The 24,204-nt window shown below is 36.7% G+C and overlaps 1 protein-coding gene across 1 annotated transcript in view; it reads left to right on the top strand.

The window, feature by feature from the left end:
• Positions 1 to 24,204, top strand: part of UBR3 (ubiquitin protein ligase E3 component n-recognin 3) — a 303,032-nt gene that overhangs the window by 14,318 nt on the left and 264,510 nt on the right. The window contains 1 exon segment of the mRNA XM_078146977.1: positions 23,228 to 23,367. Within this exon segment, the coding sequence (XP_078003103.1) occupies positions 23,228 to 23,367 (140 nt within the window).

Raw genomic sequence — 24,204 nt, 5'->3', positions numbered from 1 at the left:
TTTCTCGCTACTCTGTCCTATCCTATATATGGCTATCAAAGTGATTTTCTTTAAGTATTGAATGGCTGCCATTTTCCTACTCAGTCAACTCCATTGTCTTCCTTTTACTTCTAGGATTGTTAAAAGAAAATCTTTGTTCTGTCCTTGCCCTGAATAATGAAGCAAATCCAGGAAGAGAAAATTTAAAGGAGTTTATTGTAGCATCCAAGCTTTGGTTGGTTGTTGTCCTTTGTTCTTGAAGAGGCCCAAAATGACATCAGTATGTTAGAGTCAAGTTACAGTGTGTCCCACTGTGGCTGATGAGACCAGTACAAGTTTGGAATGCTCTACCACAGGTCAGGCACAAACAATCCATGTGAACATTGGGGTAGATTCTCCAAATTTGTACATCTTAACGTTTCTTTTGAGCTACTTTGCTCATAGAGCACACCACCTTCTCTGATGAGGGCATACCGTACTGGACAGTCCTGTGCCAGTGTCTCCCATGTCACACAATCATTTCCACAGTTCTTAAGAGAGACCTTGAGAGTGTCCTTGTATGGCCTTTTCTGACCACATGTGAGCACCTGCCTTGTGAGTTCTCCATGAAATAGTATTTTAGGTGTATGTTTGGCATTTGAACAACATGGCCAGCCTATCGTAGTTGGGCTCTTTGCAGTAGAGTTTGAATGCTTGGCAGTTTAGCTCAAGAAAAGACCTCAGTGTTTGGTACCTTATTCTGCTGGGTTATCTTCAGAATCTTCCTAAGATGATTCAAATGGAAGTGATTCAGTTTCCTGGCATGGAGCTGGCATACTTTCCAGGTTTCACAGGCATACACCAATGAAGTTTTGCAATGCAATCAAAATACCCAAGGCAAAAGCACATTGAATTCAGCCAGGCACTTAGTTCAAACCATGTGTTGTTTTTAAAGAGGAGTTTCATAGAAGACAATACTGATAGGTCCACATTTCTAAAAGGTGATGGAGTAGTGCTATCTCAGAGGTGAATTTACAATACAGGTAGATGCAAATTTCTTAAAAGGGGATCAGATGCTTGAGTTTGCGGGTACTGTGGCCACTCTATGAGAGGGCTGGCAGGTACAACTAAGAAAGGGAGATGGGAGGTCATGGATTCATTTGAATTAACTTGGCAGTAGTGGCTAAATGCTATACAATGATCCTCCATTTGGTGTTAACCATACTTATAGTGCAGCACCACAATTGAATTTGCATCATTCCTCTATCCTCACCTGCATCATCCTAATCTCTGCTGCTTGCAATTTGGGAGTTGGCTTGGGTATCAGTTGTTCTAACCAAGGGAGGCACTATAAGCACAAACAGCACATAGTCCCTAGGACACAGAAGAAAACCCCACAGATACTTTAGCCAGTGGAAAGTTCTATACCCCCAAATATATCTGTAGCCTTGTAGACTTTGGCAGTTCAATATAGTCACTCTGTGTGTGTTCAGATGGTAGAGTACCCATTTTACCCCCTTTTTATCAAAATTTCCTTCCACGAAGAGTTAGATTCTTGACAAGAAAGGCGGCTAGAGACCACAGAAAGGGCCTCTGCATAAACACTCTGGGCAGACCATGACCAGCAAATGTGCAGTACAGAGGCCTCAGTTACTACAGTAGCATCAGTCCAAGCAAAAGTGAAAAGCAATATGTAACAGGTCTATAATATACACATGACTGGTATAACAAGCAAAGTTACAGTAGGTGAATAAAGAAACCCAATATAGCAGTAGTTTTAGGAGTGTCAAGTCCTTTGGCAGCATCCATGATTTTCAGGGGTTTGGCAAGCATTTGCTGTGCATCTCTCAAGCAGCTGCATATGGATCAGGACAGGCCTGTAGAGGAATTTCTTTAGCTATCTTCAGGTCCTAGGTCACTTGTACAGATCATCTAGGTAATGCTGCTAAAGCCTATTAGTGGTAAGACAGTATAATTTCATAAACTGTGACAAAATCTAATCAGGTTGGCTTTGGTAATTAGTTCAGGTGGTGAACTAATTTGGACTTTTTTGAACTAGACATAATAATAACAGGATATTCTGATCTTTGTTGTATGATAATGAGGGCAGTTTCTGTTTCAAAGTCCCTCTCAACAGCACTAACTCCCATTTTTGCCTAAGCTATTGATCTAAAGATCTTATTTTTTGTTATCCAAAGTCCCGAGTTTTATCTGGCTGAATTTTTCTCAAGATTCTCCCAGTCTGTGCTGAGCCTCACTGCTCAGTTGTAGACATAACAGGCAGGATTTTGGAGGCTTGCCCCTCCCGCTCCTTTTTGAACACCAGCATTCCCTTGCAATGAGGGACATTTCTGTGTCTGCAAGTCCATTTCTTTACTTGCCTCTTCCTTTCACCTTCTCTTCTTCGTGCACAAATGAGGAAAAAAAAATCAAAATTTGGGTTTTGGGGCCTATTTCTCCTTTACCTCCTGAGCTTGGGGTGTTTAATTGTTCAGTAACTTCGTGTTTGACTGACTCTCAGGGAGGTATAGGCTTGCTTGATAGGGGCTACCAGTTGGAGTAAGATTCCCCAGTGAGTCGTCCGTCCCCTGGCTGGCTTTCCAAAAAATGTTCAGAGAAGATCTTTGTTTGATCCTTGTCCTCAATAAGGAAGCAAACCCAGGAAGAGAAAATTTAAAGTTTATTCTAGCACCCGAGGTAATAATGCAGCCAGGTACCAAGATCAAACCATGTGCTTTTGAAGAAGAGTTTTGTGATAAGATAAACCTGATAGGTCCACATTTCTAAAAGAATATGGGCTAGTGTTACCTCGGAGACACGTTTACAATCAAAGTAGATGGAGATTTCAAAAAGTCCAGGATCAAAGCATGTGTGACTGCCTTTTCCTATCCTAGAGTTCTAATCATGTACTGTGACTGTACTACATTCAGATTTACATGAGAGGTCTGGCAGGTACAGCTAGGAAAGGAGATAATGGGTTCATTCAAATTAATTTGGCAGTTGTGTTTAAATTCTACACAGGATAAAGTGTAAACTCTTCTGTTTAGCTTTTAAAGCCCTTCACAATTTGATTTCATTATCTTTTCATCCTCAGTGAATATTATTGCTTCATTTTGACAGTCTATGATCCAACCAAACTGGCCTTCCTTCTGTCATGTACAACATTTCATCTCCTTTCTTTGTGCCTTAATTGGTCATCTGTTTCTGAAATGCATTCTCTTTTCACCTTTACTTCAAAGAACCCCTCTCTTCCTTCAGTAGGAAGCTTATGTTCTACCTTCTACTTGAAGCTTTTCCTGAAATGCCAGTTACTAATCCCCCCTTCTAATTATCTTGTATTTAACTTCTTTAAATTTATTCTCTTTATTTATATATTTATCCAGTAACTATTTATATATGTGTTTATTATATATGTCTTCCTATTTGAATGTAAGCACTTTGTGAGTAAGGATTGTATCATTCATCATGTTTATATTCTCAGTGCCTACCTAGCATAGTATTTGGCACATAGTAAGCTCTTCTTCCAGCTTGGCCTAGAAAAATAAAGTTTTCCTCTTATCTCTCTTGATATTGTGAATTTAATTTTTTTATTTGATAGCAGTGTTAACGACTTCTGCTTTTTTGTGTTCATCTGATGCATAGTAAATTTTGTTCCAGTATCTCATATCATTCTGTGTGTCCTGTGGTTATTGTATGTATGAGATTGTTGCATTTTAATTTTCTTACTCATTCTCTATTTAATTTTATTAGAATGTTTTGATACATTTAAATTTACACTTAAAAGTTATGATCATTAGGCGTGTTTTCATTCTTTTATTTCTTTTGTATTGCTTTTTAAAACTCCCCTTCCAAGTTACTACTTTGTCTCCCTGATTTGTTTTGCTTTGACTCTTGTGATGCTAGTCTAGTCTCTTCCTCATTCCCATTTCCCTTCCCTATACCAATTTCTTTAAATTTATTTACATCAAAACCTTTTTTTTATTAGGTACCTGCTTCTCCCCTTCTTTTGTCCTTCCTCCCACACATCCTTTCAATTTTAGTAACTTTTTATTGTGTCCTTTTCAAAAATTTTTTTTCTTTGCTTTGTTCTCATATTTTTACTTCTTTGCCACTCTATTCCAAATTTTGTTTTCCGATTCATGTTCTTTACTTTCATTTATTCTTTCAGTTTTCTTCATTGGTAAAGTTTCTGAAGTGTTAGATTTGAGCTTCTTCTTGTATATAAATTCTCTTTGATTGTCTTTGTAGATCTGACCCTTTCCTCTCTTTTTTTCCTATTTCTTTTTGTTAGAGATATCAATTTATGAGGAAGCAGTGTAGGATGGATGCAATATTGTATGGTTGGATGAATGCCAAAACCATGATCCGTCTCTATCCCAAAGGCTGTCATCCTGTTTTTGGACCATAGCTGTCAAACTCACTGCCTGATAGGCCAGATTATGTTGGAAAATACTTAACAAAAGAAATACAAATAAAATACACTACAGATAATTGTAATTTGTGGCGTTTTTTTGTCAATCTTCATTTCAAATTGAGTTTGACCCCACTTCTCTGGACTATTGCAGTAGGTCCTAATTTGTTTCCTTACTTTTCTCTCTGCTCTATTCTCTACACAGCTGTCAAGTTATTTTCTTTAAGTACAGGGTTACCCATGTTACTCAAATTCCTATGTTTGCCTGTTGCTTTTAGGCTAAATATGCAAACTCCTAGGAGCTTTTAAAACCCCTTACAACCTGGCCCTTTCCAGGCTTAATCATATGGTCATGATTTTCTTCCTGTGCTTCACAAATGGCATTCCTTCCCGATTGCCATACCTTTGTCCTGTATGTCCCCTATGCCTTGAATTCACTTTCTAGTTATATCAGCCTATTGAAATCCTTTATTTCCTTTAAGATTCAGTTTAGTACCAGCTTCTAAGTGAAGCCTTTATTGATTCTGACTCCTGCCATCTGCTAGTATTCTCCCTTCTTAAATTACCCTGTATTTATTTTGTATTTATCCAGTATAAACTCATATGTATACATTGTCTCCATTGATAGAATGTAAGTTTCCTGAGAGTAGAGACTGCTGTACTTTTGTCTTTATATTCAGTGTCTGGCACACAATAGATGTTTAATAATTTTTTGTAGATTGATTGCCAGCTAACATATCTAACATGTATGTTTATTTGTTGCTATTATTAAGACTTTATGTTATTCTAGTGCTATTGTTAAGTTTATCATTTTAGGAAATGGTGTAGGTAGAAAAGTTATTTTCCTCAAATAGTGATTGACTTTTTATGGTAGTAGCTTGAAGAGTAAGGGAAAAGAAAATATCAGGATTAGGAATGATCCATATAGAGAAAGTTCGTGAAGCCTCTGAACAGTCATTTTCTCTTCTCCACCTTTGCTTAAAAGGAGGTTCTTTGGTTGGTCCCTTTTGCCAACCCTAATGTCATGGAAAGACTTGGATTTTGGAGTCCGAAGGCCTGGATTTCTGCCTGTGTGACCTTGGGTAAGGCACTATACCTCTCTGGATGTCACTTTACTCGTATGTAAAAAAAAAAGGGGTTGGGGTTGGACTAGGTATCTAATAAGGTCCCTTCTGGATCAGAATCCTCTAATCCTCTGTCAGGCATTCAAGGCTTTCCACATTCTAACCTTATCTCATATTATTTCCTTTCATGTACTGTGTGTTCTTTCCAAACTACATTATCCTTTATCTCTTGAACATGCTCTGCTTCTGTGTCTTTGCATTATTCCTTCTGCTTGGAATCTTTTGCCTCCTATTTTTCTTTTAAAAAAGTAAATTTTATTTTATTTTCACTTGCAGATCAGCCTTCTCTTCCTTCTACTTGCTCTTCTCCATCTTTCCCTCATTGAGAATGTAAGAAAAACAAAACCCCTTTACAAGCATGTATAGTCAAGCGAGGCCATCTAGGCTGTATAGGGGTAGAGTACCAGGCCTGGAGTCAGGAAGATCTGGGTTGAAATATGACCTCAGATACTTAGTAGCTGTTTGACCCTCGGCAAGTCACTTAACTCTGCCTCATTTCTGTCACCTGTAAAATGAGCTGAAGAAGGGGCAGCTAGGTGGCGCAGTGAATAGAGCTCTGGCCTTGGAGTCAGGAGGACCTGAGTTCAAATCCAGCCTCAGACACTTAACACTTATGTGTGACCCTGGGCAAGTCACTTAACCCCAGTCGCCTAAAGGGAAAAAAAACGAGCTGAAGAAAGAAATGGCAAACTACTTCAGTGTCTTTGCCAAAAAAAAAAATGCAAATAGGGTCATGAAGAGTTAGATACAATTGAACAACAATGAATAGGCAAGCCAAACAAAATTTCTGATGGGTCATGTCTAAAGAAACTATGTCTTAATATATGTTCCTCAGGAGGTGAGCAGCGTGTTTCATCATGAGTCCTCAGGAATTGTGGTTGGTCATTGTGTTGATTAGAGTTCCCAGAGATATTTTTTAAATTTTGTTTTAATCAACATTATCTAACTGTTCCCCTCTCCCTATGGCAAACACAAGAAAAACAGAACCCATTACAAATATGTATAGTCAATCAAAGCAAATTTCCACATTGGCCATGTCCTAAAAAATATTTGTCTTATTCTGCATTTTTTGAGATCCTCTATGCTTCATCATTTCTTACAGTACAATGGTATTCCATTACATTTATATATCATAACTTGTTCATCCATTCCCCATTTAGTGTCACATACTCAGATCCCCATTTTTTGCCTTCTCAAAAAGAGTTTTAAATATTTCTGTATACCCTTAGATTTTGTTTTGCTTAGGACTAATCCATCCCTTACTTCATCTTCCTTCTAATTCTCCCTCCTCCTTCTCCCCTTTCCCTCCTATTTCTCTGTTGAAAAATGTATTTCTGTACCCAGTTCTTTGTATGTATAAGTGTGTTCCTTTTGTCCAATTCTATTGAGTGAGGTTTTTGTGTCAGCTGTTACCCTCCAACTCTCTCCAACTTATTTCTATAGATGTTTATTTGTATACCCTCATTATATGAGAGAGTTTTCCCTAACCTTCCTTCCTCCCCAAGTGTATTTGTCTTCCCCTCTTTACTCCTTTCTTAAGATCATCACAACATAACAGAGCTACTCCTAGGCCTTATCTAATTGGATTTCATATGTGAACCTCGATGATGATAGAGATCAGAAAAGACACATATAAAGGTAAGTAATTCTTATTTGGTCCTTCATTATTATTCATTCATACCTTTATATATAGTTTCTCTTCAGACCAGTGCTTTATATTTCAAAGTTTCTCCATAGCTCAGGTCTTTTCATCAGGAATGCTCTATTTCATTAAAGGTCTGTTTTTTTTTCTCTTGTAGCATTCTATTCCTTTTTGCTGGGGTAAGTTAATCTTGGCTACAAGCCCATGTTTTTTGCCTTCTGGAATATTATATTCCAAGTTCTCTACTCCTTTGTAGTTGGTGGCTGCTAAATCATGTGTGATCTTGACAGTGGCTCTTTGGTACTTGAATTCTGTCTCTCTGGATACTTGTATTTTTTTCTTTGACCTAGAACCTCTGGATTTTAGCTGTGATGTTCCTGAGAGTTTTTATTTTGGGGTTTCTTTTAGGAGATGACCGGTGGATTCTTTCTGTTTTCACTTTGTGCTCTGGTTTTAAGAGATCTTTTAAGATTTCTTGAAATATGATATATAGGCTTTTGGGAACTGCTCAGAGAGTCTAATGATTCTCAGATTTTTTTCCTCTTCCATCTGTTTTCTAAGTCAGTTGTTTTGCTATGAAATACTTTGTATTTTCTTCTATATTTTCAGTCTTTTTACTTTGTTTTTAGTATTTCTTGTTGCCACATGGAGTCATTGGCTTCTGTTTGATCCATTTGAATTTTCAGGGATTTTTTTTTTTGGCTAGGCAGTAGGGTTAAGTGACTTGCCCAGCGTCACACAGCCAGTAAATGTTATGTGTCTGAGGTTGGATTTGAACTCAGGTCCTCCTGAATCCAGGGCTGGTGCTGTATCCATTGCACCACTTAGCTGCCCCTGGGATTTTGTTTCTTGGTCAAGGTTTTGTATTTTTTGTGCCAAGCTGTTAATTCCCATTCCAATTCTTTCTTCCATAGCTCTCATTTCTTTTCCGGTATTTTCTTCAGGTGTACTCATTCATTTGTAAAAACATTAAAAAAAATTGTTTTAACTTGGACTTTATCTCTTCCAGGAATCCTAATTGAGTTTATACCGAAGCAGTGTTTTTCTCTGAGATAATACACATAGATATTTTGGAGTCATACTCTTTTACATTTGTGTCTTGAGTGTCCCTGCCACCATAATAGTAGGGTTATGGTAGAGTTCTTTTTTGTTTGCTCATTCTTCCAGTTTGTTTCCTGATTTTGGACTTCTTGCTAGGGTTATACGACTGTTAGGGCTAGGCTCTATCATACTTCTGGAGGGAAGGTCTGGACTGGTCTTATTACTGCTTTCTTGGGGAATTATTGAGTGTTGTGTTATTCCAGAATCACAGGGGCAGGCTGGCTACATCCTTCCAAAGTGGTCTGTCCAGGACAAGGTCTGGTTGCTGCCCCCATAGTCAGAGCCCTGCAAGTCCTTGACCTAGGTTAGGGCCTGAGCAAGAATGTTTTGGGCTCTGCCCTTATAAGCAAATTGGAATGTTCTAGTAGTGGCAGAATTGAAGCTCCTTTTTGGTCTGGGATTCCTACAGTCTGGGCTAGACATTAGAAGTGAGACCCTACTTTGTGCCTAAAGTCTGAGCTACACTGCTGCTGGTTGTGGTTCCTGAACTTTCTTCTTTTCTTCATTTACCACCCAGGGCCTCTCTACCCTGAATGCTTACCACATCACCGTGGTAAGTAGGTCTCCTATTCAGTCTGAGGTAGTAGCCAGCAAAGCTGCCACTTTATACCTGTCCTGTCTCAGTGCCCCAGTGTGGGTCTGGAGTACCTTGCTATGAGTCTGAGACTTTCTCTTTTCCTGGTGCACAGCTTCTCCCTGGGCAGTTGAATGCGCAGCGCAGTGCTTCTTGTTCTGCTTGCTCCATTGTCCATAGACCTCCTTGTCTGACTCCCTGTGTCAAGGTAGGCTAGACAAAGGACTTGCTATGTGAAGTCTGAGATGCGGAAAGTCATTAACAGAGAGACTTTTATTCTGGATTTCCCCATTAGGATTATGTCTGGTGCACTTTCTAGATCTGTTCGAAGAAGTTTGTGGAGCACTTTACTGCTTCCTATCTCTACCATCTTGGCTCCACTTTCCTCCTTACTTCAGAGCTGGGGTTCTTCAACTTTTCTTCGTCATAGACCACTTTGGCAGTGTGGTGAAAGGACTCCTGACTTCTCTGTTAATGACTTTCCTCATCTTGGCCTGTACATAGCATGTTGTTTTGCACTTCTATAATGCAGTTAGCATGTAATCTGGTTTATTCTCCTTATATATTTATATATGGAAAATCATCCTACAAGATTTTAAAATCTTTAGGGCAAGATTTTTTTATCTGAACTTGGAACTTTACTTTTTCCAGGATAGCCAAGTAGTTTAATTGTCAAGGGATAATAATCAGAGAAGAAAACAGCCCTTTGGCCTCTTAATTGTTCTCCCTTTTTTCTCTTTTCCTGTTCTTTCTGTTTTAGCTCTTAACCTCCAAATAATAAGCATAGAGTAGCCAAAATAAATATTTGTTGGATTGAATTTGTTGCATACATATTCCCTTTTTTTCTCTCATCTCTTTTTCTGTTTTCCTCTCCTATACATGTTTTCTTCTCGGTTGTGGCAGAGACACAAAAAAATGACCTTCTTCAGTAGGTCTTAAGTGTTGACTCCTTTCTAACAGACCTTAACTCAAGGTGTCTTGCTAGCTTCCAGGATAGGAATAGCAGAAAAATGATTGAGATTAAAGAGGAGAAAGACATGGTAAATAGGACCCTGCTGTAATTCAGAAGGAAACCATGAACAGTTATAGTAATGATTATTTTTGTCACCTTTCTGTATCCTTTTTCCTGGAACATAATTTTTCTTGCTTATTCTTCCTTACCCCTATGGTAGTTACTATATTTTCTCCTTTTGGCCCCCAAGACTAACTTTATTTACTCTTCTAATTTGAACCTTCTTAATCTTTCTTTATAAGAATAATGGCAAAAGTGTTAAGATACAAAATCTTCATTAGCAAAAGTTGGGATGTTTGAAAGTTGTCGAGAGAATGGAATTTTTATTAAAAATTCCAGGGAAGCCAGAGTCCCCTGAATAGTGTGTGAAGTATGGAGAAGAGATGTATTTACTATCCAAAATTTGACTTTGAATTTTTAATGATAACAAACCTTAAATTTGTTTAATGTTCTGTGTAGTTAAAACTTGATTATACTCTTGTTGACCAATTATTAATGAAGAAGTTATTTTCTTAATAAATAGCAAAACATATTTTGTTTTCTGTTCAGAAACTCTTCAGGCTGAGCTATTGTAAGTTGCCTCATACCTATCTTTCTAACCTTTTGTTCAGGCTTATTTCCGGGGAACTGCGGAAGAGAGGCTTTGGCTTTAAAAAAAAATTTTTTTTCCCAATTACTTGTAAAAACAATGTTTAATATTGGTTTTTAAAAAATTTTGAGTTCCAAATTCTCTCCTTTGCTTTTCTTGATGAAATGACAAGCAATCTGATACAGGTTACATATGTATAATCATGTAAAACATATTTCCATATTAGTCATTTTGTGGAAGAAAACTCAAACAAAAAAAAAAGTCAAAAATAGTTTGCTTTGGTTGGTACTCCATCAGTTCTTTCTTAGGAGGCAGATAGCATTTTCATCATGAGTCTTTTGGGATTGTCTTAGATTGCTGTATTGCTGAGAATAGCTAAGTTATTCACAGTGGTTCATCATACAATATTGCTTTTGTAGCATATAATGTTCTCCTGGTTCTGCTCACTTCACACTACATTAGTGCATGAGTTTTTCTGAAATCATCCTGCTCGTCATTTCTTTTTCTTTTTTCCCTTTTTTCTTTTTTAAAAATGTATTTATTTTTAGTTTTCAACATTCACTTCGACAAGATTTTGAATTCCAAATTTTCACCCCATCTTGCCCCTCCCCCCCACCCCAAGATGGCATGCATTCTGAATATCCCTTCCCCTCGTCTGCTCTCCCTTCTATCTCTCCCCCACTTCTCTTATTCCCTTCTCTTCTGTTTTCCTGTAGGGCAGGATAGATTTCTGTACCCCATTTCCTGTATTTCTTATTTCCCAGTTGCATATGAAAACTTTTTTTTTGTTCAGCAAAATCAAATGCTTTTTATATAATTAACAATCAATAATAGCTGGATCACATTTATATTCTGCCTACCTTTTAGTCAGTTGTGTGGCCAAAAATATGTGCTAATGAAAATTGTTTACAAAAGCTTATCTGTTCTTTTCTCATCCTTTCTTCAGGGACACCTTTGACACTTGTTGAACTCTTTTTTTTTTTAATTAAAAAAATTTTTTTTTCCATATGCTTTTGAGTTGAAAATTTTTCTCCCTTTTTCTCCTTCCCACCCTCCCCAAGACGGCACACAGTCTGACATGGGCTTTACATTTACATACCCATTAAACATATTTTCACATTAGTGAAGTTGTAAGTAAAAATTAAAACCAATAGGAGGAACCATCAGAAAGATGAAACAGAACTCAACAGAAGGTAAAAATAAGTGAGAGCAATTCGACTTCCATAGTTCTTTCTTTGGATGTGGACAGCATTTTCCTCCCGAGGCCTCTGGAGATGTCTTAGATCCTCGTAATGCTGAGAAGGGTTCAGTTTAACATTGCATAATGTGGCTGCTATTGTGTACAAAGTCCTCTTGGTTCTGCTCACTTCACTCAGCATCAGACCATATAAGTCTTCCCAGGTTTTTCTGAAGTCATGAAAACATTTTTTTTAAATATGTGTTTTTACAACTTTGGGTTCCAAATTTTCTCCCTTCCTCCCTCCCCACCCACCCTCATTTAAAAGGCAACCAACTCAATACAGGTTATACATGTGCAGTTATACAAAACACTTCCATAGTAGTCATGTTGTGAAAAACTAACTCTATTTCCCTTAATCCTATCCTGCCCGCCATTTATTCTATTATTTCTTTTGACACTGTCCTTCCTCAGAAATGTTTTCTCCTGAATACCCCCCTCTCCCAATCTGCCCTCCCCTCTCTCATCCCCCTGCTCTCTTGTCCCCTTCCCCCCCTCATTTTCCTGGAGGGTAAGATAGATTTCCATACCCAATTGAGTGTATATGTTATTCCCTCCTTAAGCCAAATCCTAGGAGAATAAGATTCACTCATTCCCTCTCAACTTCCCCTGTTTCCCTTCCACTGTAAGAGCCTTTTCTTTTCTGTTTTTTCTTTGTGAGATAATTTACCCCATTCTACCTCTCCCTTTCTCCTCCCAGTATAATCCTCTCTCACCTCTTAATTTTATTCTTCAGATATCACCCCTTCATCTTCAACTCACCCTGTGCCCTTTATCTATGTATCTATCAATCTGTCTATCTATCTATACATATGTATAATTTTTTCCCTCCAGCTACCCTAATACTGACAAAGGTCTCATGATTTACAAATATCATCCTTCCATGCAGGAATGTAAACAGTTCAACCTTAATAAGTCTCTTATGATTTCTCTTTCCTGTTTATCTCTTTGTGTTCCACTTGAGTCTTGTATTTGAAAGTCAGATTTTCTATTCTGCTCTGGTCTTTTCATCAAGAATGCTTGAAAGTCCCCTATTTCACTGAATGACCATTTTTTACCCTGAAGGATTATACTCAGTTTTGCTGGGTAAGTGATTCTTGGTTGTAATCCTGTCTCCTTTGCCTTCCAGAATATTTTATTCCTTGCCCTCTGGTCCCTTAATGTAGAGGGCTGCTAAATCTTGTGTTATCCTGATTGTGTTTCCACAGTACTTGAATTGTTTCTTTCTAGGTCCTTGCAATATTTTCTCCTTGACCTGGAAACTCTGGAATTTGGCTACAAAATTCCTAGGATTTTCCTTTGGGGATCTCTTTCAGGAAGTGATTGGTGGATTCTTTCAATTTCTGTTTTGCCCTCTGGTTCTAAAATATCAGGGCAGTTTTCCTTGATAATTTCTTGAAATATGATGTCTAGGCTCTTTTTTTGATCATGGCTTTCAGGGTAGTCCAATAATTTTTAAATTCTCTCTCCTGGATCAATTTTCCAGGTCAGTTGTTTTTCCAGTGAGGTATTTCACATTGTTTTCTATTTTTTCATTCTTTTGGATTTGTTTTACAGTGTCTTAATTTCTCATAAAGTCACTAGCTTCCAATTGCTCTGTTCTAATTTTTAGGGAAGTATTTTCTTCAGTAAGCTTTTGGACTTCCTTTTCCATTTGACCAATTTTGCTTTTTAGGGCATTTTTCTCCTCATTGGCTTTTTGGATCTCTTTTGCCATTTGGGTTAGGCTATTTTTTAAGGTGTTATTTTCTTCAACATTTTTTTGGATCTCTTTTAGCAAGCTATTGACTTGTTTTTCATGATTTTCTTGCATCACTCTCATTTCTCTTCCCAGTTTTTCCTCTACTTCTCTTGTTTCTCATACTCCTTTTTGAGCTCTTCCAAGGCCTGGGACTGATTCATATTTTTCTTGGAGGTTTTGGATGTAGGCGCTTTGACTTTGTTGTCTTCTTCTGGTTGTATGTTTTCATCTTCTTTGTTACCAATAAAAGATTCTATGGTCTGACTGTTGTTTTTGAGGTTTGCTCATGATCCCAGCCAATTACTTGAGTTTTACACTCAAGTAGGGTCTGCTTCCAGTGTGGAGAATGTGCTGTCCCAAGCTTTGGGGGTTTGTACAGCTGTTTTCAGAGATACTTCTAGGGACCTGTAAATTTTCAGTTCTTCCAAGGTGACATGATAAGGGGCAAGGTGTGTACTCCTTTCCTGACCTGTGCTGTGGTCTATGAGTGACCACAAGCACTCTTTTCTGGCTTGGAACTGTGAGGAGGATTTCTCTGCATCACCACTACAAGCTCCACCGTGCCAGCACTCCTCCTTGCCCCAGGACCACCACCCAGACCTGTGACCCAGATCCAAGCACCTGCAAAGCAGGAGATCCCTGCAGTTCCTCTCTCATCAGTCACTTGATTCCTCCTCAGTCTGTGGGCCAGAAGCTCTGGAAACTGCTGCCACCCTGGGGCCATGCTTGGGAACTAGCTTTTCTCTCTCATGGCAGAAACAGACTTTTCCCCACTGACCTTCTAAGTTGTTTTTGGCGTTAGTGGGTTGAGAGGTCTGAAAACTGCCATAGCTGTCTGTGATTCAGTCCTGCTCTGAGGCCTCCTCTGAGGCCTGCTCCAAGTTCGCTGAGGCCTACCTTGCCTGTGCGCCCTGAACTGCACTATTCTACCTGCCTGGCACAATATACCTTTCTGATCAACCATCCAGGTTGTCTTGGACTAGAAATTTATTTCCCTCTGTCTTTTTGTGGGTTCTGCTGCTTCAGAATTTGTTTAGAGCTATTTTTTTACAAGTATTTGGAGGGGTTTGGGGGAGACCTCAAGAAAGTCACTCACTGCTGTCACTCTGTCATCTTGGCTCAGCCTCCCTCTTTTTATTTTTTTTGAAGAAAGAAAAACTTTAATGAAATGGATGAATAGCTACAAAAATAACAGTTTCTAAAAGATAAATAAAATCATTTCTATTTTTTTCAACATTCACTTTTTAAGATTTTGAATTCCAATTTTTTTTCCTCCCTCCATCTCTCTCTTGCCCATCCTCTCGATCAATCTGATATAGGTTATACATGTACAATATATTAAACATATTTCCACATTAGTCATGTTGTGAAAGAAAAATTAGGAGAAAAGGAAAAAATCATGAGAAAGAAAGAACAACAGAAAAAGAGAAAATAATATGCTTCAATCTGCATTCAGACTATATAGTTTCCTCTGTGTATGTGGATAGCATTTTCCATCATGAGTCTTTTGGAATTGTCTTAGATCATTGTATTGCTGAGAATAGCTAAGTCTTTCACACTTGATCATTGTACATTGTTGCTGTTACTGTGTACAGTGTTCTCCTGGTTGTGTTCATTTCACTTTGCACCAGTTTATAGAAGTATTCGCAGATTTTTCTGAAGTCACCCTGCTCGTTATTTCTTACAGCACAATAGCCTTCATATACAACAACTTGTTTAGCCATTCTTCAGTTGATAGAAAATTTCTAATTCTTTGACATCACAGAAAGAGTTGCTATAAATTTTTTTTGTACGAATAGGTCCTTTTCTCTTTTTAAAAAAATTTCCTTGGGATACAGACCTAGTAGTGGTATTGCTGGGTCAAAGGGTATGCATAGTTTTGTAGCCCTTTGGGCAAAGTACTGAATTGCTCTCTAGAATAGTTGGATTAGTTCACAATTCCACCAACAGTGCATTAGTGTCCCAGATTTCCCATATCCCTTCCAACATTTATCATTTAACTTTTTGGTCATATTACCCAATCTGAGAGGTGTGACCTGATACTTCAGAGCTGTTGAAGTTGCATTTGTCTAATCGTTAGTGAATTAGAGCATTTTTTTCATAAGATTATAGATAGCTTTGATTTCTACATCTGAAAACTGCCTGTTCATACCATTTGACCATTTATCAATTGGGGAATGACTTGTATTCTTAGAAATTGGACTCAGGCCTCTTATGTATATGAGAAATGAGGCATTTGTCAGAGAAACTTGCTGTAAAGTTTTTTCTCCCAGTTTTCTGTTTTCCTTCTATTCTTGGCTGCGTTGGCTTTGTTTGTGTAAAACCTCTTTAATTCAGTGTAATCAAAATTATCCGTTTTATATCCTGTAATGCTCTTTATCACTTGTTTTGGTCATAAATTCTTCACTTATCCATAGGTCTAAGACGTAAACTATTCCATGTTCCCCTAATATGTTTATGGTATCACCCTTTATATCTAGGTCATGTATCCCTTTTGACCTTATCTTGGTATACATTGTGATATGTTGGCTCATGCCTAATTTCTACCAAACCACATTCCATTTTTATCAGCATTTTTTGTCAGATACTGTGTTCTCTCAAAAGCTGGGATCTTTGGGTTTGTCAAACACTAGATACTTTGGTCATTACTTACTATGAATTGTATACCCAATCTGTTCTACTTATCTGCCACTGTTTCTCAGCCAGTACCAGATTGTTTTGATCGTTACCACTTTGTAATACAGTTTGAGATCTAGTACTGTCTTTTCTTTTTACTTGATATTCTTGACCTTTTGTTCTTCCAAATGAATTGATACTTTTGCTTTTAAGATCAAGTCAGAATTACGTTTTTTAAAGCTCCAAACTGTGAGGAAATGCCCAGATTTTTAACACTTGAACTTTTTTTCCCTTTTTGCACTTAGGCCCAAATGATAAAACCTTACATCTTTGTTTTAAAAAGTTTTGTGAAAATTTCTATTGAAAAACGCAATTTTTGGTAGTATAAAAATGCAGACTCTAAGAAAGCAATGTGTATCAGTGCCAGTTTTTAAAGGTTGCCAGGGAGTTATACTTTTGCTAAGAGGCAAATTAAATGTAAATTTCTCTTAACACATAGTTTGGTTGCTGTCCTTTGTTCTTGAAGAAGACCAAATGATTTCACTATATTGGAGTCAAGTTACAGTGCCTCTGACTGTGGCTGATCAGACCAATACAAGCTCAGAATGCTCTACAACAGGTCAGGCACAAGTAATCCGGGTGAACATTTGCCGTGGATTCTCTAAGTTTGGGCATCTCACGTTTCTTTTCTTTTCTTTTCTTTTTTTGATGAGGCAATTGGCGTTAAGTGACTTGCCCAGAGTCACACAGCTAGTAAGTGTCAAGTGTGTGAGGCCAAATTTGAACTGAGATCCACCTGCCTCCAGGGCTGGTGTTCTGTCCACTGTGCCACCTAGCTGCTTTTTGAACTACTTCAATTCTACTTTGCTCATGGAGCACAGTACCTTCTCTGATAAGGACTCTGTAGACTTTCAGTTTGGTAGTTAGTTTAATAACTTTTCTTTCCCACACTTTTTTTTGGAGCCTACCAGATACTGAGCTGGCTCTGGCAGTGTGTGTATTAATCTCATTATCAGTGTATACATCCCTAGAAAGTATACTGCCAAGGTAAGTGAACTTATCCATAGCATTCACAACTTGTCCATTTGCTATAACCAGTGGTTCCATGTATGGATGGTGTGGTGTTGGCTGATGGAACATGTGTGTTTTCTTGATGGTGTTGGGCCAAAATTAGCACAAGCAGCAGAGAATCAATCCATAGTTTTTTGCATCTCAGATTCAAAGACATAAAAACATAATTTAACAACAGCTGGAAATACCTTTTGGAAGGAAATAGATTACTTAGAGTGTAGAATATTAACTGCCTTCTTACTTGGGTAAAATAATTATAAGAACACTGGCATGCTGGAATATAGAAACCTGTTACATGGTTATCTCTTTCAAACTTAGCTGTTGTGGAGAGAACAGGGAGAGTTAGAAAGAGAGCCTTTGAATTATTTGACAGATGGAAACTAAAATGGCAAATAGTTTGGCTATTCTTGTCTTATAAGTTAAAATTTAATGAATGGAAGTTATTGAATAATAATAGCATTTATGTAGTGCTTTAAGGTTTACTTGTGTTATTACATTTGATGCTTGCTGTAGTAGTGTGAGGTAGTTACAATTATTATACTCATTTTACAGATGTGGGGATTGAGACAAAGGAGCTAGCTGACTTATCTAAGGTAACACAGCTAGTGTCTGGATTCAAGTAAGGTAGGATTCAAACTTAGCACATTATGCACTCTTCTACTTAGCTGCTTGTGTGTGGATCATACCTGTGGGAAGTTGCAAGGCCTTTTGATGCTAAGCTGTCCTAAAATTTTGGGGCTATGAATAAGACTGGGAGAAATCCAGTACCAAGATGAGGATTCAGAGTAAACTGGAAGCATTTTTAATTAGGTCTGTGGTTAATGCTGGGTTTAGATTAAGGTGTGATTGATAAAAGTAAAAGATTAGAGAGGAATTTTAGAAACTTCTTTTAGAAATTTGGTTATCCTTTTTACACAATGAGAATGTTCCTTTCTAACTTATCCTAATGGTGGATAATAACAAGTGTGACTATTTCAGTGGAGTTGTATTTTGTTAATAAAGGTTAATTGCCATTCTGGGGGAATGGATAGTAGCTGTGAAGGACTGGTTGGGTAGCAATCAAGAATTTTCGCATAATGGCTTGTTTAAAATATTTATAGCAACTCTTTTCATTGTACTTAAAACTTGGAAACTAAAGGAGTGTGATTCTGTTGCAGAATGGCTACACAAAATAGAATGATAGTGTCCCATAAAAAATGATGAAATGAACAATTTCAGAGGAAATTGGGAAGACCTCTATGAGCTGATGGAATGAAGTAAGCAGAACTAGGAGAACAATTTCTACAGTGATAATATTACATAGAAAAATGAGACTTTAGAACTCTGATAAAATGATAAGCTATGAGTCCAAAAGCATGATGATGAAACATGCCACTCAACTTCTGACAGATGTGAACATAAAATGTAGAAAGATACATACATTTTCCCACACAGCTAGTAATATGTGAATTTGTTTTACTGGACTGTGTCGCTATGTATTGAGAGATTTAAAAAAAATTGCTCAGGGATATGCAGGGGCAGTGGTAGGGACAAAATTAAGGTTAAAAAACCCTTAACAAATTACTTGAAAATAAAAATAACAACCTTTTTTTCCTTAAAGGAAGGAGAGGGTGAGGCAATAGTTTTAAATGGACAGAGATGGGCCTAGGGACTAAGAATGCGCTAACACTTATAACATTTCGTACCAGGCAGAGGTCAGGGAATCAGGAAGTGAAAATGTTTGTGGACAAGAACAGGCTAAGAATCTTCACACTCTTGGGCTCACCTGGGCAGGTTTGAACAAACAGTTTTCAGAAGTCAAGCAGGAGTCAGAAATTCAGAGAGTCTGGTAGTTTGAGAAAATGGTACCAGTTAGTATTAAGGAACACAGAAGTGCACCTGAACCTAGGGTGAGGGACTGTTCTCTAGCTTTTTTTTTTTTAATATAATTTTAATTTTCATTGACCACTATAGGTATTCAGCTTTATGAATAACAGTATAAGAAAAACGACAAATCAAAACAAAAGAAATTGATTGTTTCTATAAAATTATTTAATAATTGTTAACTCCAAACCTGTATGTAACTCCAAAATTGTATATGATCAACATTAATTAAATAGTATGCACATCACTCTTGTTTTCCTCGTCTTTTTTGATCTCTTCTTGAATATTTAATATTATTTTGTTGTCTACTGTTTGATTGTGATCAAGTGTATATTCTTTTGGTTTTACTTTCTTTTTAGTGCAATATTTTATATAAATATTCCCTTTGGGGGAGAGTTTTTCATACTTGATGTTTTCTATGGCTCAATAATATTCCATTTTTTTATTTATATACCATAATCTGTTCAGCCATTCCTCAGTTAATGGTAACAAACCTAGTTTGGTTCTAGGTTATTTTTTTTTCTCGTTTGTTACTAAAGGGCTCCTAGGAATATTTTTGTATATGTAGAGGTTTTTTTGGCCATTATTAATAACCTCTTTGGGTTATAGTTATAGTAGTGGGATCATTGAGTTAAAGTCTATGTCCATTTGCATGACCCTTATTGTATAATTCCATATTGTTTTCCAAAAAGGTCAGACTCATTCATAACTTTGTTAATAGTATAAAACTTACTTTACCATAGTAGTTCCAGTCATCTTTTATTGTTATCTTAGACAATATGATGAATTCTGGTAGAATTTCACAGTTTTAATTTTCATTTTTCTGATTATTAGATATTTTAAGCATGTTCTTTGTAGTTGTTACTTTGTGTTTCTTTTAAAAACACCTTCTTTGTGCCATTTGACCACTCACTTATTGGAGAATGGATCTTAATTTTTATAAATTTTTGTTAGTTTTGCATGTATTTTAGGCTTGCCAAAAAAAAGTTTGAGGCTTAGTTCCTTTTTCCGATTCGGAAGATATTGCTTTTTATTATGCAAAAGCTTTTTATATAATAAAATTAATATATTTATCTCTTATTTTTTCTAAGTTATGACATTAATAATTTATTCCTTGTCTACATTTTATGAAAGATGAAGCATTTTCTTGTTTTATTTTTAAATGGGATGTTTTAGATTGTCGATGCATTTTTATTTTATTTTGCTGTTATGACGTGACATGCTGATACTTATTTTTTGCCAAACTATAGTTTTCCTGAGAATTCATGTCAAATAATGAATACCTTACCCAGTATTTTGTGTTTCTAGATTTATTTAGCACTACATTATTGTGGGATCTGGTCCTAGTTTGTGATAGTCTATTTCATTATATCTGTTTCACTCGTCTATATTATCTGGTGAAAGGATTTTGATGATTATTGCTTTTATACCCAGATCACAAAGTATCCATGCCCCACTTTATTTAACCTTTTTTTTTTGTTGCTAATAGCAGCACCTACCTCGTCACAGGGTTGTTGTGAGGATCAAATGAGATAATATTTTTAAAAGCATTTAGCAGAATGCCTGGCACATTGTAGGTGCTTAATAAATGCTATTTCCCTTCCCTTTGTCAGAAAATATTTGCCAGGATATTTTTGAACCTTTTGTTCTTCTATATGCATTTTAATTTTTATTCAGTTTTATAAACTATGCTTCTAAAAAAATCCATTTATTAAGCATCTAGTTACCATTGTCAAGCACTGTACTAGGTCCTGGGGGTACAAATACAAAAGTAAAGGCAATTCCTGCCCTCATTGTTAACGGGGAGACAACACATATAAGTCAGTGGCCAGGGAATAGAGTTTTTAGTCTAGTAAGTCAGGGGATGGTGAGTGGAGCCATATTACAATCATACCCTCTCCAGAAGCAATGGTAATATTGATTTGATTACTGTTTCCAGAAGTGGAAAGGGTGGGGATATGCAGATGGGGAGAAATGTGCGCTTGCCAAAAAGACTTTTATGGAGAACTCAAGGCAGGTGCTCACATGGTGGTCAGAAAAAGCCATACAAGAACACTCTCAAGGTCTGTCTGAAGAACTTTGGAATTGATTTTGTGACATGGGAGACACTAGCACAGGATTGTCCAGTAGGGTGTACCCTCATCAGAGAAGGTGCTGTGATGTGCCTTATGAGCAAAGCAGAATTGAAGTAGCTCAAAAGAAACGTGAGATGCACAAATTTGGAGAATCTACCCCAAAATGTTCACATGAACTATTTGTGCCCAATCTGTGATAGAGCATTCTGGGCTTGTATTGGTTTGATGAACCACAGTTGGACAAATTATAACTTGACTCTAACATATTGATGTCATTTTGGTCCTCTTCAAGAACAAAGGACAGCAACAAATCAACCCAGATGGCAGAACAGATATCATGGATCATTAATTGTAAATCATGATCTGGTTAGATGAGTTTGCACCTCTCCAGTGCAGACAGCTCAGCCCTAGGAATATATCAAAACTGGTTGAATATAGTAGTTATGGAGGCTTGGTCAGGAAGGTCAATTACAGGCAGATGCCAAGATGTCCAGGATGGGTGGATGTTAAGATAAGAAATATAATCCACAAAAGCAGTAGCATTTCAGTGTATTATCAATACAAATAATAAAACCAGTGATAAAAAACACCATTTGAAATAACAATTAAATGTATTCAGCATCTTGGAATTACCCTATGAAGACATATAGTAGTTAGTATAACATGACTTGTAAAATAATTTTTACAGAAATTAAATAACCCTGGAGGGGTGGAAGTTGCAGGGAGGCATATTTAGGCTTGATATAAGGGAAAGTTTCTTAAAAATTAGAACTCTTCAAAAGTGTAATAGGTTGCTTTGGAAGAGACTCTTTTCCTTCTTATTGGAAGTCTTCAAGCATAGGATGATGACTTGTATGTATGTTGTAGAAAGGATTCATTTTTGAATTTGAGGGAGGTCTCTTCCAACTCTGAAATTCTGTGATTTTATAATTCTAGCTTATGTGACCCTGAGCAAGTCTGTTTTCTTCTCTGGGCCTCAGTTTCCTGATCCAAACTGGAAATGAGATTGATGTACTATATGCTCTCTAAGGTGTTTTATGATTACTCTCTGTGGTCTTATGATCACAGAAGTATACATTGTTGAAATTCAATCAAACGACAAGCTGCTAATTGGGGACAGCTTTCCTGCTTTGATTTTTGGGGCACATAGGACCTCAGTTTCCTCATTTGTAAAATGGGATGAGGAAGAAAAGTTAAATTCAGTTTCTTCTTCTGTAAAATGAAGGGGGACAAGATGAAATCCGAGGTCTCTTCCAGCTCTAAATTACTGATCCTGTGAAAGGAAAAAAAAATGGAGGAAGATTCAGTATTTATGGGTAGACCAAACTAATATAGTAGATATGCTAGTACCAGTATTTTCTCCTGTGTGTGAGTGACCTTGAATTTGCAGTTAAAGTTGGAAATTAGTTGCAGCCAGAAAGATTTGAAAGAGGTAGAGGCCTATTAATGTGTGTACCCTGATTCTGATGGGACTAAGGGTTCAGGACAGATAATTCAGGATGGCGTTTTTCAGTAAGAAAGCATTTTGTTGTTGCTTAGTCATTTTTCAGTTGTGTCTGACTCTTCATGAATCCATTTGGAATTTTCTTGGCAGAGATACTGGAGTAGTTTGCTATTTCTTTCTCCAGCTCATTTTACAGATGAGGAAACTGAGGCAAACAGGGTTAAGTGACTTCCCTAGTGTCACAGCTAGTAATATCTGAGGCCAAAAACATTTGCCACTGGGTTAATTACATCTTAGTCATGACAGCTTGGTACACGTGTTTGAGGCATATTTTACCATCTCCTGATCATGTATCAGGTATCCCAAATGTCTTTGTGCTTTTTGGTGGGGGTTGGGAGTGGGATTTAATTGCTTAAAACCTGTACTAAGACTTTTGAAACACTCTGTGTGTGTGTGTGTGTCTGTGTGTTGGTTGTAGGAACAGGTTTAATCATATAAATTGAATAAATTTGTAACATTAGCAAACATTGTAGGAATGATAAAACTATGTAGATTTGAAAAAAAAGTTCCCTGTAACATTTTTGATTAAAAGAACAAATGAAACTGTTTTTTTAAATTCTTGATTATCTTAAAAAAATCACAAGGATGTTTTTTCTACCCTGCTTTTATATTCTCCAGAAACTTCTAAATCTTGTTAATAGAAATATTGCATACTTGGAAAATTGAAGCTGACTACTAATGCTCTTATTTCTTTTTTTTTCTCTTACAGGTTTTGCAAAAGACATCAAATTAAATCAAGTTCAAATATTCCTTGTGTCCCCAAAGACTTACTGATGATGTCTGAATTTGTTCTTCCACGGTTTATTTTTTGTCTTATTCAGTACTTAAGAGAAGGCTATAATGAACCAGGTATGTTTAAATCAGTACAATGATAAGGATGTTTTTAAAGGTTCTAAGATGTAGCAATAATGATTAAGTTCTTTTTTCAGTATGAGTAAAGCATGAATAGTTTTTTAGAAAGAGTTCATAAAATATGACTATAGAGTAATGAGGAGGATTCCCTACTGAAAATTGATTTCATTGTGTAGTAGACACAAACAATTTGGCATCTTCTCTTAGTGGGGACTTAATGAAAAATAAATATGAGTAAGCTTATTTGGTCTCTTAGAGAAGAAGGTACTGTAAAGAACATTTAGCCCAATTCTTTCATTTTATAGGTGAGGAAACATCTAGAGAGTTTAAGTAAGTTGCTGAAGATCACTCAGGTAAATCAGCTTCAGTTTATGAGATTAAAGTGACTTATGATCACATGATGAATTTGTGACAGACTAGGATTAATGACTTACAGAAGTCTTTGGGTTTTTAGGATAATATTCTTCTGAAAAACTTGTTCCATTAATCTTTGGGTTTCCCTCTATTGGCTTGTATAAGCATTTGTCTCTTTTTGTGGCTACTTGTGGTGCATGTTTCATATTTGAATCATTTAATGGAGTCTGTTATTATAAAGTATTATTATTATATAAGAGAAAGTTCCAAGTATATTTGTTCTTTTATTTTTATAACAAAAATAGACAGTTGTTTAAAAAAGAATATGTTAAATGGTTGGCTTTAGTTAACTGACAATATATTCTAAATGTCTTAATCAGATGAAATTTTAAAGAAGGCACTATATAGCTAAATGATTAAAATTATTGCATGTCTCATGTCATCAATATTTTGAAGTGCTGTTAGAGGAAGCAGATGTGT

The sequence above is a fragment of the Phascolarctos cinereus genome, unplaced genomic scaffold (assembly GCF_003287225.1).
Source record: "Phascolarctos cinereus isolate Bilbo 61053 unplaced genomic scaffold, phaCin_HiC Scaffold_726;HRSCAF=1367, whole genome shotgun sequence".
NCBI lineage: Eukaryota > Metazoa > Chordata > Mammalia > Diprotodontia > Phascolarctidae > Phascolarctos > Phascolarctos cinereus.
Note: the sequence above shows the minus strand (reverse complement) of the source record. Positions and strands in the feature narration are given on the sequence as shown.